General features: G+C 51.3%; 6 protein-coding genes across 6 annotated transcripts; 2 read left to right on the forward strand and 4 right to left on the reverse strand.

Moving 5' to 3' along the window:
* Window positions 1-95: 95 nt before the first annotated feature.
* On the reverse strand, window positions 96-2,494 carry CC1G_05974 (hypothetical protein; the record flags this gene model as incomplete). Its single annotated transcript, XM_001829713.1, has 12 exons — window positions 96-132; window positions 196-209; window positions 283-452; window positions 509-653; window positions 709-1,020; window positions 1,072-1,162; window positions 1,212-1,440; window positions 1,488-1,611; window positions 1,659-2,046; window positions 2,096-2,248; window positions 2,301-2,345; window positions 2,403-2,494. 12 exons carry the CDS (start codon window positions 2,492-2,494, stop codon window positions 96-98), a joined length of 1,800 nt encoding a protein of 599 aa, XP_001829765.1.
* Window positions 2,495-2,843: 349 nt separating this feature from the next.
* Window positions 2,844-3,592, reverse strand: CC1G_05975 (hypothetical protein; the record flags this gene model as incomplete). Its single annotated transcript, XM_001829714.2, has 5 exons — window positions 2,844-2,906; window positions 2,934-2,963; window positions 3,022-3,242; window positions 3,281-3,487; window positions 3,541-3,592. The coding sequence occupies 5 exons, from the start codon at window positions 3,590-3,592 to the stop codon at window positions 2,844-2,846; spliced, it is 573 nt and encodes a 190-aa protein (XP_001829766.2).
* Window positions 3,593-5,029: 1,437 nt separating this feature from the next.
* CC1G_05976 (exosome component Rrp46) lies at window positions 5,030-5,802 on the reverse strand (the record flags this gene model as incomplete). The annotated part of the gene is made up of 2 exons (XM_001829715.2): window positions 5,030-5,640; window positions 5,697-5,802. The coding sequence occupies 2 exons, from the start codon at window positions 5,800-5,802 to the stop codon at window positions 5,030-5,032; spliced, it is 717 nt and encodes a 238-aa protein (XP_001829767.2).
* A 618-nt stretch (window positions 5,803-6,420) lies between these two features.
* CC1G_05977 (hypothetical protein) lies at window positions 6,421-8,155 on the forward strand (the record flags this gene model as incomplete). Its single annotated transcript, XM_001829716.1, has 2 exons — window positions 6,421-6,429; window positions 6,482-8,155. 2 exons carry the CDS (start codon window positions 6,421-6,423, stop codon window positions 8,153-8,155), a joined length of 1,683 nt encoding a protein of 560 aa, XP_001829768.1.
* Window positions 8,156-8,508: 353 nt separating this feature from the next.
* On the reverse strand, window positions 8,509-12,004 carry CC1G_05978 (hypothetical protein; the record flags this gene model as incomplete). The annotated part of the gene is made up of 5 exons (XM_001829717.2): window positions 8,509-9,255; window positions 9,315-9,414; window positions 9,469-10,582; window positions 10,639-11,077; window positions 11,141-12,004. The coding sequence occupies 5 exons, from the start codon at window positions 12,002-12,004 to the stop codon at window positions 8,509-8,511; spliced, it is 3,264 nt and encodes a 1,087-aa protein (XP_001829769.2).
* A 333-nt stretch (window positions 12,005-12,337) lies between these two features.
* CC1G_14067 (ATP-dependent DNA helicase RecQ) lies at window positions 12,338-14,705 on the forward strand (the record flags this gene model as incomplete). The annotated part of the gene is made up of 5 exons (XM_002911489.1): window positions 12,338-12,439; window positions 12,491-12,574; window positions 12,627-13,262; window positions 13,317-13,752; window positions 13,807-14,705. The coding sequence occupies 5 exons, from the start codon at window positions 12,338-12,340 to the stop codon at window positions 14,703-14,705; spliced, it is 2,157 nt and encodes a 718-aa protein (XP_002911535.1).
* Between the last annotated feature and the right edge of the window lie 67 nt (window positions 14,706-14,772).

Below are 14,772 nucleotides of genomic sequence, written 5' to 3' on the forward strand. Positions count from 1 at the left end.
GATACACCTCTGCTAGCGGAACCGTGTTGCTATAATACAATTGAAACGTGATCAGCGTACATGCTCGCCAAGTTCATCAAGAAAAATCTGCGCATTTATCCCTCAGGATCGTAAATTATATTGGCCGGAGACCTGTTAATTGGGGGATCAGGATGCGCCCTCCGAGTCACTTGTGGTTGGACAGGGGCGACTCACCGTTTCTCAACACCCTATTAACGCGTTTACAAGGTCGAAAGAGGACGTCAGTAACCACGGAACGTGTACTAAAAACGATACACCCACATTCTCCTTCCACGAGAAGACTGCCTTCAACTCAGACAAGCCGAACAGGAGGATAAGCTTGTAATGCAGTCGGTAGTAGGTACCTTGAGGCCCTTCCTTCTTGAACTGGTCGGCACATTGCGCTAGATGGGAGAGGTCGACTTCAATGGTGCATAACCGCGAGTAGTTGTCTTTGATGGAAGGTCAGTCGGACGTCACGTAGACCTGATGAGGGCACGCGACTCACCCCGGTCAACATCCTTCCACTGAGGAACAGCAATCTTTCCACGATAGGCCCATACATGGACGGTCGCTTTCGTCAGCTTTTCTATTGACGTGCGCGATATATGGAAGTCCTTTGAGAATTCTTTCGTTTCCGAAACTTGGGTATTCTATATCCCAGCTGGTCAGCCACATTGACGCAACAGCAAATCCAGAGACTCGTACCTTGGGTAAGATGATGCTGAAGTTGTTTTTGATATTCCTATGCCCCGACAGCGAGATGTACACGTCCTTAATCCGCTTGGCATGCTCCGGGTCAGACTCGATGAATCGGGTGTTGGAGAATTGGCCGTAGGTAAACTTGGACACCCGTGTTCGAACGCAGTGGTCAATGTAGAACGACATGGCGCCGTCCGCTACAGCTTTGTTCAAATGATTCTCAGGACGGATGACGTTAAATCCTTCTGGGGCCAGCGCTTCGGCGACCCTTTCGTACAGCCAGTCGCTGCTGGCGAAGCCTCCGACTAGGACGACATGCTGGAGGACAGGTTATTGGAGGTACGACGAAAAACGATGTCAACTACTTACGGTAAACGGCTTGTGCGCGAGCCGTCGTTGTTCTCTCACAGCTTCGATGACACACGCCACAGAGGGTTCAAAAAACCGGGCAACGTCAGCTCTACGTATCTCGTCAGCACTCCAGCCAAACCGACAACCACTCCACGCACCCTGATAGCTTTAGTTGGCCGTATCGAATGTTGAATTCAGGCTCGTTATCGCGAGTTGAGCCAAACTTGATAAACTGGGGATCATTGATGCTCCTAAACCGTAGCTTTGTCGTCTTATCGAAAGCGCGAACGATGGTTTCCATGTCGTCATAGAATTCGGATTCCTTGAGAAGACCTTCCAGGAAGAAGCGTGCGTGTAGACTGACGAATACCGAGCCGTTGAAGTGACCTGAAGGACGTCAGGCATGTTCGCAACTATACGTCACAACCACGTACATTGAGGGGGCGCAATCTCCTCGAAGATACTCCCTGTCGCGCTTCCTGATTCAAGGGTCTGTGCATACGCACTGATATCCACGGTACCACCTCCAGCGTCAACAATCGCGACTCCATCCCCTTTCTGCAGACAATAAGCATCGAATCAGGGAGAATGAGCACCGAACATACCCGTAGTGAATTCGCCGGGAGTCCATTCTCGATGGAGTAATGTAGACTGGCTTCCCCCTCGGTGACGAACTGGATTCGTTCATTCCCAGCAGCAGCGTCCGGCACCAAGCCAGCCTCGATCGCGGCCGTTCGAAGCTGACTTTGTTGCGATCCTTCCCACCCATTCGGGTGCGACAGCACGAATTCAGCTTCTGGCGCCAGGGTAGCCCACAGATCCGGTCCATTGGGGTGCGTCTCTCGAATATATCTGCTTGCACATTCGAGTAGATACCGTAAGAAGTCGCTGTATACTTGTATAATCGTCTTCCCCGGTGGTAGTGGAGGCAACTGACTGAGATTCGAGATGTTGGCCGAGTGATCATGGGTTGGTCGTAGATGCAGCTTGAACCTGCAACCATCAATCAATGGTCCACCGTTTCGAAGATCTGTAGGCGTACCATTCGACCTTAAACCATCTCTCGTCCTCCGCCTGTTCGTAGACAGCTTCGCTCATTGCTTCTGCGCCTACTGCGCGAACTTTGCCTTCCGTATCGTAGTACATCACGGTGGGGATCTTGGACGAACCACTGACTTGTTCTTGCGCAGGGTACCTGTTCCAACATCAGAAAGCCCGGCTTTCAACGAAGCGATGCTGGTGTATACCTCGTCACACCCTGAATCTTTGGGACCTCTCCTGGATCCAGGATGCTATACAAAGGCCATGATTAGCACGCTGTGCGAATTCAAACGGATATAGGCACCCACCTGTAAGATATTCCACTGTAGGTAGTTCCTACATCGAAGGCAAGTACCAGTTTGCGCTTGAAGCCGCCATACGCGATCCTGGAGGTGACCATGATGGTGATGGAAAAGAAGCAAGCTTAGAAGGTGCCTGTTAAGCGCGCTCGCTACAGGGTGGCACAGCAATTTGGAACACGTGTGTGGCCCGTCCCCGCAAAAGACGGCTATCGCTATGAGTGATATCCACACATCCTTTGGGGTGCAAAAGCTGTCGACAAAGGCGATGAAGGGATTGGAGTGGTGATGAAAGGAGAAGGAAAAGGAAAAGGGAAAAGAGCAAAATTGATCGCAGTCTGACGCGACGGATATTCCCGAAAATGGATGGAAAATAACCCAGAAATTCGTGTTGATTGGATGACTGGAAGACTATACAGGAAGGTAGGTACAAGGTTGTGAGAATATGGACTATAGTCCTCTCAGGATGATGTCCGCAGCCTTCGAGGACGTGATGATAAGCTCAGGTGGGATCTGGGCAGACGACCTGGTAAGACATACCATTTCACCGATCATGTACACAGTCGACATCTAGAAAAAGGAAAAGATTTGGTCAATTAACATGTACACAACACAGCAAGAAACCTACTGTATGAGCGCTAATGGGCATCGGAATAACGCTCGCGTCCACGACCCTCACATTCCCGATTCCATAGACCTTGAAATCATTATCCACCACGCCCCCCAATTCCATGGGCATCATCGACATCGACCCAACCTCGTGATTATCACTCGCAACCACACCTCGAGCCCACTGTTCAACACCAGTGTCGTCGTCAATCCAATATCCATCCCAGGTTCGAACTCTGCCTGGAAGATCGATCCCAGAGGTTTGGACCGGAGCTGACGTCGGCTAAGCTGCATCCCGGCTACATGCCCCGCAACATCGAGAGGGTGCGCCCAATAGTTGGGGTCAGGCAGTGGAGGTGTCCCTGGGTGGTTTGACACGATGTGGGTCCTACCTCGGGAGAAGGGGTAGTAGAGCACGGCGTTGATAGTCGTAAAGTTTCGATCTGGCCGAGAGGCTAGGGGAGTAGGACCCGAGTATCCAGGCTCTGGGCAAAGTAATCAGTTTCTGGAAGTTGACTTGCGAAACGTTACGACCTACCAACGTTGAGCTCCAGAACCCCCGTCTTGTCTCGTTCATACAAGTCCAGCATCAATCGATATTGGGCTTCGATTCCCTTCTTAAGAGAATTGTTCCCGTAGAGAAAAACGCTGCATAATGGGATATGCTGTCCTTAGCTTGTGCTAGGAGGACTTCCAATCGGGAGGCAGTAAAGACATCAGGGGGCGAGACTATGGATAGCGAACGAGGGGCAGCTGAGAAGAGGCCTGAAACGCAAGGTTAGTGGGTATCGCGAAAGCTGGGCTGGATCTCTCACCTGTTCTGCTCTGGAGTCACTCGGCTAGTTGCTGGTTCACAAAGTCGAAATTGGCCAACAGAATGTCCCTCGTGATCCTACAAGATTGGTGACAGAAACCAGCCTCCACAGACGTTGATGGTCACACACGTCGCGTTGGTGAAAACGTTGACCCAACTGTGAACGTTGTCTGATTAATCGGTAAATCAGCTTCATATCGCGTTAGTGGACACTGGAGAAGTACGCCTACCGCTAAGATTCTCGCATACTGTGGGCAGCTCGAACAGGGGCTCAATACCTGCCGCTTTTAGGATCCTATCGATGCTTCTTCAGTGAACACGTCGCAGCTCCAAGGACCAGCATAAACGTTGCATTGCCCACACCGGATAACTCCATGACCTTCGGACTTCCAATCGTCCCAGCTGAAAGTATGACCTCCCGGTTCACGCGAACCGTCTTCTTCTCCCCTGACGCAGTCACATACTCCACATGGCTTGCCGACAGCAGCTGACCCTGTCTCCTTGGTGCCCACAATATTCTTGAGACTGTCGAATTGACCAGTACACGGAGATTACTTCTATCCTGAAAAGAAGCATAGAAAGCGCAAGCTGCCGAGCACCTGCAATGCACACACGTCCGGAAAACAGCGAATAATAATGACAGCACGCTAGTACATACCGCGTGTTGTTCACCGCGTCAAGTGAGTTCGGTGATACCCCAACGTGACCAACCACGCTAGCCGCTGGAGGATGGCCAACGATACGCGCGAATACCCTTGAAGAGGCTCACCCATTTCCTCCACCGACGACGACAAAATCGTACGCTGGCGCATGAGCCAGAGAAACGCAGCAAAGAGAAAGAGTTTGCAGTAGAGCCATCCACATCTGTATCCGTTGAATGCTGGGACGCTTCAAGCGAAGTCCGTATGTAATGAATTCGTGACCGTCAAAAATGAATTTCATTCCAATGACTTGACAAGATGTACCACGAGTTTCTCGCCTCACCTACTGAATTGAATTACCAAAAATGCAGCGAAAAAACGAAGAAACACATACGCGTGCGCACTGTGGCGCCTTGTGGGTCCCGTTATCGGCGCCGGAAACTGAGTTATGTTGAACGTCATATTTCCGAGGAAGTATGGGTTCGGGACTACCTTCACATGGCTCGCTGAATGCAAAATCTACATCGGCCGTTAATTCCCTGGTTCTAGCATGCTTTCTGATTCACATACCTTTATGTTTCCATTTCATCGTCCTCCGACTCACCGCCCAAACTGGTCTTGATGGCCTTGTATATCCGTTGAGCAGCCGTCCTAGCCATCGCTTTCCCCGACTCGAGATGCTCCTGCTTGACACCTCCACTTGTCGATCTCCAATTAGTCCACACACATGTCGAGGCTGACGATCCCGCAAACATGAATGAAAAGCACCCTCCTTCCGTGATATCCTTCGCCTCTTCCGCTGTAGGATCCACCAAGAACTCCCCGTTCGATGTCCTGCCAACAGCGACGGCGCAAACCACCCCACGCATCGGTAATGATCCAGCGTTTAATAGAGCCAAAGTGCTGGCGTTAATCATGGCAGCAGTTAGGCCATCTCGTTCTGTGTTTGTCGAGGCGGAGCTGAGGTTTTGAACGACCAATTGGACCAACGTCCTCGGATTTTTGGTGAGAATCAAGGAGGGCGTCAGTGCAGATCGAATGACAGTTGCCTGAGACTTCGAATCTGTCGCTGGTACGTTCGAAAATGGCCTCACGTGGACCTCAAATGTCGCCTGAGACGATTGTTCTGCAGCCAGGCGCACTTCTATCGGGCCAGAGACTGACGCAAGCGCTGCAGAATTTCCTGTCGACTTCAATCATTAGTCGGTCGATTCGGTGTCGTTATTCATTGTTTCTCACCAAATCCAAAGCGAGCTGAGCCGTCTACACGGTTAAGACCATCATATACGATGTGTAAGGGCCTGAATTGTTCGTTGGAACTTCGGTGGAAATCTGAGCTCGTCATGGTCGTAGGAAAAGTGGAAATTAACCAGCGGCTCGCGCGACGTGATGCGATATGTATGGCTTTCGAAACTAACAAATGCAAACAATATCGCTGGGCGCTTATGGAGAATGCCCTTAAGCTTCTTCTTCAGCCTGCAGTTATTCAATTCAAGCGTGCAGCTTCCAAAGGAAAATCCTTAATACCTTTATGTACGAGGTGCAAGATTCAACTATTTAGCACTATCGCGGTGTTCCTTATCCATCTACTAGTACAAAATCAGTGATATCAAATCAGGGGCCATTGATTTCTACGTCAGGATGTACCCACTGGCGCTAGGTCCGTCGTAGGCAAGATCAGAAGTATCGCATCTCGGGCATCTCTGAACGTCGCACACAAATTGGAGCATTGGCCTGGGCTGGAGCTTGGGCCCTATTCAATGAAATGAGATAATGTCGGATCAAGGGCAGGTGGCTTTGTCGAAGCGAACATGCAAACAGGGGGGCGGTATGATCTTTTGTATCTGTACTTACACGTTTTAATCTCGCGTAGGTTGCGCTATAAAGTGCCGCAGACTAATTGTTTCAGCGACCCATCTCAATCTTTCGCTTTCCCCCTCCACTCGCCGCCAGTATTTTCCTAATGACGCTGGTTAGTGCTTCCTCTACCTGTTATGTGACTGCTGGGCTTAATCCTGTGTTAGACTAGCTCAGAGCTTGAGCTCATCGAGCGAGAGATCGTTCACCTTGAAAATCGCCTCCACTTGCTGAAAGCCCGTCGAAGGTCACTCCTGAGAACAGCGAAGCCGATACCACGACAGCCGACAAGTACTCCCATCGACCACCTCCCCGACGACATTCTTCGAGAGATATTTGAGCTATGCCTTCCTGACCAACGCCAGCCGACATTGGATAACCTCGAAGCCCCGCTGCTTTTCACTCGTGTTTGCCGCAGGTGGCGATTTACGGCATGTAACACCTCGAGGCTGTGGGCGCAACTTTACATCGTTCCACCAGTCATCCAAGCTAAGACATCACGAGCACTCCCTAGTGGCGAACAATCACACACCAAGATCCGATTCCAACGCATCGCAAAGTCGTTTGTGAAGGCCGTCGAAGACTGGACGTCTCGCATTGGAGGACGCCCTCTGTGCTTTACGCTCTCCCAGAAGGATCACCAGTTCCAGGAGGAGGATGATCTGGTTCAGTCTCTGATTCAAGTGCTCCTCCAATCATCGCGGTCGTGGAAGCGAGTCGAGATCAGTATCCCCCTCAGGAGCGCCGAAGCGCTCATTAAGCGCCCATCCAGTCACTTTCCCATGCTCGACTCTCTTGTCCTCTGCTGCACTTCCCGCTCCAGGCTCGACCCATTGGGAAAGCCGTTCTCCCTCTTTGCACCACCGGCTCCTCAAAACCAACAGCAGCTCATGTGTTGGAAAAACGCCCCGATCATTCATTCTCCAAACCTTCGTTCACTCCGCTTGGTTCGCGTGGACGAGCCGGTCCTCGAGGTGGCAACGAACTGGTCGGCGCTGCGCTCACTCGTAATCGAGCAGCAGGGCAACCTTGGTGGCCTCATGTCGTCTGAACAGTCGATCACGATTGACGTTCCGACCGCCATCGTCCTTCTGCGACGGTGCGAGCAACTGGAGCATCTCAGGTTATCCTTGACCCCAGGAGCTAGGCCAGCCTCATCGGACAATGAGAGCTTATCCTCGCCGCTCTGCCTCCCTCAACTTAAGAGTCTTACCTTTCACGAGGACCGCTGCCCCTCCCGATCATTCTTCGAGCTCCTCGAAGCACCCGCTCTCCGTAGCCTCGAGTTCCATACCCTTCGCAGACCCAACCCCACCGGTGAACCCTATTCCGTCACTCCATTTATACGCAAGTATGGAAACCAGCTTGAAGAATTCACCTTCGACACCCGGTTCATCAGTAAAGACGTATTCACACTCTTCGAGCATCTTGCAGGACTCAAGCACCTGTCACTATGCCCATCAGACTTTGTGTCTATCACTTACGCAGGCGAAGAGCAAAGCCATTACACATTCACCGACGATGATCTCCTCTCCTTCGCTTCTTCGACTGCAAGACTCTGCCCTCGACTCGAATCGTTCGAGTGCAGCACTCTTTCCAAACTATCCCATACCGCGATTCTCCGGTTTATCGAAACACGGCAGCCGTTGGGGCTTCGAAACGTCGCCGCCACCTGCATCACCACCAGGGAAGACAGAGCGTCTTTGACTAATCTCCTGAAGGAGTTCACTCGGCAGGGAATGCAATTGGATATCGCTTGGGAGTACAAAGCCAAGTTTGTTCCCTCATGGCAGGAAGAGAAAGGCCAACATGCGGGACGGCGTTGGACAGAGTGCTTCTAAGTATTATTTTCCACGTAAGATAATAGAAGCCTATGGTTTATGCCTACCATGTTCTACGAATTTATGCAGCGATTTACCTTCCTCTCTGGCGGTGGATGGGCTTGGATAGGAACCAGACTCGTTTGTACTATTCGCCCAATTGATGGCCGGCGATTCTATACCCCCGGTTAGGGCCGTCCGGTAGGCTCGCGACCAGCCGGTTCACACGTGACCACATGGCAAGGGTCACTCCGTGAACCGGCTGGGACGATCCAACCAGGTTTTGGCGTGTCACGCCTGTCACACTTGGACTTAGAGAAATTCCGCGCGCGCGCGCCTGTAATTAACGCGGTACATACGACTTCAATTACATGTTACAAACTACCCTCCTCTCCTGTCGCCTCCATAAATAAGATATCATCGGGAACTTCATCTACGCTATCTGTATCATCAGAATCTGAGGATTCTGAATCCATATCGCCACCAATATTGTCCATGTCATACGCGACATCGTCATCAGCAACCCGGGGTAAAGCAGCCTCATCCAACCCTTCTCGCACCTCCCTCATGATCCTGACCAATTCTGGTTCGAGGACCCGTTCGAGCTCTTCATACGTGGGTATATCTTCATCTTCATCATCCAAGTTGCCATTTGTATCCGGAGATTGGCTGCCTGGAGTAGGGAGTGCAGCCTCGGGATCTGTGGCAGCTAGTACGGGGGTAGCGATTGAGACTCCATGATCATCAGGGTCTTCGAGATCTGGGACAGGCTGCATTTGGCGGTGTCGTTTAAGCATACGGAATGCTGCGTTGAATTCAGTGAGTGGTGAATTTGATTGGGAAACCAGTTCTTCAGACCCAACAGATACGACATCAGGCACAGGTGGATCATCCTCATCCAAGACCCGTCCAGGTTGCATACGGTAAACCGAGTGCTCGTCAAGACTGTCCATCAATGCTCTGATGTCTGCGTCAAGTTTGGCATCGGAATGTTTAGTACCTTGGTCGTGCCCAAGAGCTGAATGCATATTATTTGCGAGTTCCCGAAGGGCTTCGGTGCACGGCGCGATGAGTGCCAACCAATCCCAAGAGGCATTTGAACCTCTTGCTTTATATCCACCCTGTAGTGTTGTAGCCGCTTAGTTAGAATTTCTGAACATATATTGCATTCCAAGCATACCTTTATCTTCAAGTTCGAGTGCTCTTGTACAAGATCACCTTCAACCCACGAATTCGGATTACCGGAAGGGTTGAGAACCCAATTATTCATAACGCAGCGACTAGAGAAGCGCCCACGTCAGAGATAGCCAGGCTCAAAATCATTGGTCACTCACCGCATCGACTCCGGCAAAACCGAAGAGAGGTTATGAATGATGTACAACATCTCATATGCATATTTGAGGCGACCGTTTCCCCGAAAACTGAACGCAAAGTGCTTCAGTACAAGAAAGATCCTGCCGGAGTCCCCTGCCTTTATCGCATCGGTAAACTCCCGAGAGACGAGGGCATCAGCAAGAAAGAGAATTGCATTTTCGAACACCATATCCCCTTCATTCGGATCACCTGTTACTTTCCGTTTCCAGCGCATGCTCTGCACAACGTCCCTCGAGGCAAACTGGTCAAGAATCTCGGATGCGTGCTTCGAAAGATCTTCGTAAGTGGTGAACTTTGCCAGATAGTCGTCTAGACTTCCTGCGCCCGAAACACAAAGCAAGCAGTGGAGTACCCGGGCATAGAGGGAGGTGAATATCAAGTCTCGAGCAATCCGGAATTTGGGAGGGGCTGACTTCGAGTTGAGTGTGATGGGAAGGCGATCGAGAACAGTGTTGTGAAAGGAAAGGGAGCCAGGATTGCGGGATCCGGAGCTGGGCTTGCCAAAGTGTGTCAAGAGAACACCATGGGCGTCGGCTATCTTGGTATGGAACAGCCCAGGGACCCAAACCCCCCAGAAGAAGCCTTCGTAATCCGTCTCGTGGCCTGCCCGGATCGTCTCAAGGGAGCGGAATCGCGCAACCGTGAGCTGGTCCCCTATGATAACTCGAGCCCTTTTGAGGAAATCTGGATGTTGATCGAGGCGAAGCTCCTTCACAATTGCTTCATCCACATCAGCGTTCCCGGTAATGGACGATTGGTCTATGTTCATGGCTGGAAGGGGGTAGAGCTCCGTTTTGTGAAGATCAATCTTATGGGCGCTTGTAGGCTGGTTATTCTCGACTTCATTCTCAAAATGTTTGAAGCCAGGCCCGCCATAGCGAATGATAATCCGGAGAATGGTGTGGATGAGAGCGTCTCGGAAAAGCTGGTGTTCGTCTGGGTTGAATAAGAGGTCGGAAAATTGAAGGTCGCGTGCATTAAGAAAAGAGGTGCGAAGCTTCTCTACATCGAGATCCTCTACTGTAGTTTGATAGAGGGGAAACAAGGTTGCGCACGTCCCATTCTCCTGCGAGTCTGTCGACAAGCACTTTAATTAGAATCACAGTGTCTATGCAATTAACTTTACACACCGTGTCGACCAAGAACCTGCTCCCCAACCATGAACGCCATATTGATGTTGTCTAAAATAAGGCCTGCGGTGCCCGTGGCAGCTAGCTCCCTCGAGCATGTCCGTATACTGTGCGAAAGCTGAGGCAGAGTCCCCTCATACAAAACTTCGGGGTCTGGGTTGGTCGAAACTGGATTAGGCAAGGGGTTACTCGAAGTTGCGGCACTTCCATCGTTGTCGGTCTGTGGACTGTTAGAGTCTGCCTTCTTGGAGTTTCGTTTCTTGCGGGCTCTGGATGAGATCAGATTGGTGTAGCTTCCGCAAACCCCGACTCGTGACAAAACAGAGATCGTTTGCCGTTGTGCCCCAGTCGAGTATAGATACAAGGTGAACTGTCGCTTAACAAGGTTGTTTGCACGACTGTATTCCCCAAGGCATGCCAATGCAACCGAGGTAACAACCTGGCAACTGTCCGTTAGCCTTGTCTCAAAAGCATCAGGATATGGTAGGTGAATCTTACTTACCATCCGGGTACGGGCTCTGCGAGATTCACTGTGCGTGGAGACGTGCCGTGACGTCGCAAAGGCTTTGAACATGGCCATAGCAGTTGGCGCAGTCTCATAAGCAAGATCCTCATACCAAGCACCGAAGTCGAATGATGCTACGGATTGCGCAGTAACTGGATGGCGAGTCGAGTTGAGTACACCGCTCTCGGTGATTTGGCGAGCTTCTTTGGCGATGAGGCTTGAAATGTATGTGACTGCCCACTGGTGAACTTCTTGGCGTACAGAGTCTGGGTATTCGGAAGAAGCAAACCATCCTAGAAGCTGGGACGCTGTGCCAGGGACGGCGAAATACTCCTTCCAACGTAGAGCCCGTTGTCCTTGAGCTGGATCAAAGATATAGCCCAAGATGTCCTTCAATCCAACACCCTTTCCCTTCAGAAACCCCATGGCCTGGACAATCAAAGTATGCACAGTTTCCTCCCGTGCTCGTTGGCGTGCTTGTTTTTGCTCTCGTTGCTGTTGCGCCTTCCGCCTCTGGTTCTTTTGAAAGCGCTTTTCCCTCCTCTGTTCTCTATTCCCAGTGATTGGGGAGCTCCATACGGGACCAGAGCTGGATTCGATAGGTTGTGGCTCCTTTGGCTTAACAGGGGTTGCAGGTTGAGAAGGAATGTTCCCTCTTGGTGCATGTCGAGTGAGAAGGGTGAGGAAGTCCACCTTGGGGGTAGGGTCATCTTCAAAGTCGTCAGAATCGATCGTGTAAAGGTCTTCCCATTCGCCCTCGTCGCCACGGACAGTCGACGATGTGGCGGGTTGGTGCATTTGCGGTGAGGACAGTTGGGTGCTGTATGGATACGGAGGAAAAGATTGTGATCGAGCCGCCATGGTCGATCACTTCTCCTTTTTTCCCCTTTCCCGATCGTTCTCGTTTCACTCGCGATGGCACCCGATGCCGTACCACGTCACTTGCAAAGCAAAGCTCAAGCTCAAAAGTCAAGGCGCAATATATTGAGGCTAACAGAACAGCAACAAAGCGAGAACACACCACAAACTGTACGGAATCGCCTGACTGAACCCCTGAGCGACGACGCCCTACAAAACCTGTCGACACAAATCCAGCACCACTTCAACTGGCCCCATTCACCCCGAGACTTTCAGCTCGCTGCAGCCAAAGCGCAATTACAGCGGAAGGATGTTCTCGTACATGTAGGGACAGGCATGGGCAAAACCGCGATAGCAGCAGCACCACATGCACACCCAAAGGCGAAGGAGATGGTTACATTCCTCATCTCTCCTTTAATAGCACTACAGGAGGAGCAGGTAAGTACGAGCACGAACTGGAAAGTACAAAGAACTCACTTGAAGGTGTAGGCTCAGACTTTCGAGACCGAATTCAAATTGAAGGCGACCGCAATCAATAGTGCGCGGGGAGGGCTGAGCAAGGAAAACATGACGGTGTGTGAGGGTGCTATATTTGACTGAACTATTGCTGATCATTGGCCAAAAGGAAATACGAAGAGGGAAATGGCAGATAGTAGTCATCTCACCTGAGTTGATTCTATCCAAGGTTTTCATCAAACACGTCCTTCGTCACCACGAGATGAGAGGAAGGGTCATGTCGATCGTCGTTGACGAAGCTCATGTTGTATCACATTGGGGAACCGACTTCCGAAAGAAGTATGGCACCCTTGGTATACTGCGAGCACTGTTGCCAAAAGGAACTCCCTTTGTTGCAATGTCAGCGACACTCCCAAATCGAGTTCGAAGTGACTTGCTGTACAAACTCCATTTCCACAAGAATGATTACATCGACCTCAATCTTGGAAACGACCGACCCAACGTCTCGATAGTCGTTCGACCTATGCACCACCCAATGAATACGTTCCGTGACCTGCGCTTTCTGATACCGGAGAACATGACCTCACCTTCCGATATCAAGAGCGGCTACATCTACGCGGACCAGTTGACGACAGCTACCGGCATGATGGACTACCTCTATAGCCTCTGTCCAAAAGACCAGAGGTACAAGGGATTCATCCGGCCATACAGCGCTGCGTTCTCTGTAGGGTACCGGCGGAGAGTGATGGAGCTGTTCAGACGAGGGAAGATTCGCATTCTGATCTGTACTGATGCAGCCGGGATGGTGAGTAATAGCTATTGTTCAAACAAAGAAATGTTAACTTACGCATCGCTCAAGGGTTGCAACATCCCTGACATCGACATCGTTGTGCAATGGAAGCTGCCGGCCACTGTGTCTTCTTTTGTCCAGCGGGCGGGACGCGCCGCTCGTGCACCAAACCGAACGGGGCTTGCAGTGCTTCTGGTTGAAAAATCGGTGTACGAAGCTGATCTTGAAGCTTACTTGAAGGACGGTACACCGACCCAGGTGCAGGAAAGCTCTAAGAAACGGAAGAAAACGGTCAGGCAATCAACGGATTATCCGAAAGCAACAAAGGAATACGCAAACGAGCACGGCGCGCTGCGTGGACGCCACGATCCGTCCGACGACAATAAGTTTGCAAAGAAGGACGTACCGTTGGACCGAGATTCCATTGACGAAGGTCTGTACACGCTGGTGCAGACGGGCACATGTCGGCGAGCAGTCTTGACAAAGATCTTTGGGAATCAACCAGGTGAGTGTTTGCCTGGGCACGATCGGGGCTGTCGCTCACCTTTCAGGATCGCAGCACGTCCAACTGTGCCTTGCTGCGATATCTGCTGCCCTCAACTACTAGATCGCACTCGCCCAGCCCCTCCAGCCACCTCCGAGCGTGCAAAGGCGATCAAAGGCGGTGTTCCCAACGTTGACGTGATGTGCAAGTTGAACGACTGGCGCGTTTCGGTTTTCCGTCGAGACTTCGCGGGCAAAGCGATGTTCACGGCGTCGGGTGTCCTCAGTGATTCTCTGGTCGAAACGCTCGCCTCCGTTGGACCTATCACAACCGAAAAAAGGCTCAAGGAGGTTGTTGGTCGGTCGTGGTTGTTGTATCCCAAATACCACGCCGAGTTGTTGATGACCCTGCTGGCCATGGACATGCCACCCATGGTACCCAAGCCACCGAAGGAGAAGTCGAAGGGGAAGAAACGGAATCGAGAGGAGACCACTATTAGCAGTCAGAACAACGAGACCGCCAACATCGATGGTGATGGTGGAAGAGAGAGAAGCAAACGACCTAAATCCGGAAATTCCCAAGCTGTCATCGAAGAAGCGCCCATGCCGTCATCTTCTGCTGCGACCGTCACGCCAGAACCATCAACGAGCTCTCTTCCTCCACAGGACCCTGCGTCCACAACTTACCAAAATCCGTTGATTCAGCACACCCAACGCCCTACCGCACCGTCCGGAAATCCTTACTCGACATTGATGGCAGTCCCACAGGCCCAGACTTACCCTCGGCTACCTCACCCGATCCCAGTACAGCAATATGTCCCTTATCCATTCTATTACGTTCCTCCCCCACAACCTCAGATCGTGTATCACCACCCTTATCCATTCCCTTATCCTCCTCCACCTCATAATATCCATGGACCTACCTCCTCCTCCTCTTCCCCTCTCCCAGATACACCCCGCTCGAACACAAGTTAAAATGTTCAAAAAAAATGTATTTTTAGAGTCGTCTTTAATCGCATTATCGATTCGAAATAACGTTATA

The sequence above is a fragment of the Coprinopsis cinerea genome (genome assembly GCF_000182895.1).
Source record: "Coprinopsis cinerea okayama7#130 chromosome 3 map unlocalized cont3.3, whole genome shotgun sequence".
Lineage (NCBI taxonomy): Eukaryota > Fungi > Basidiomycota > Agaricomycetes > Agaricales > Psathyrellaceae > Coprinopsis > Coprinopsis cinerea.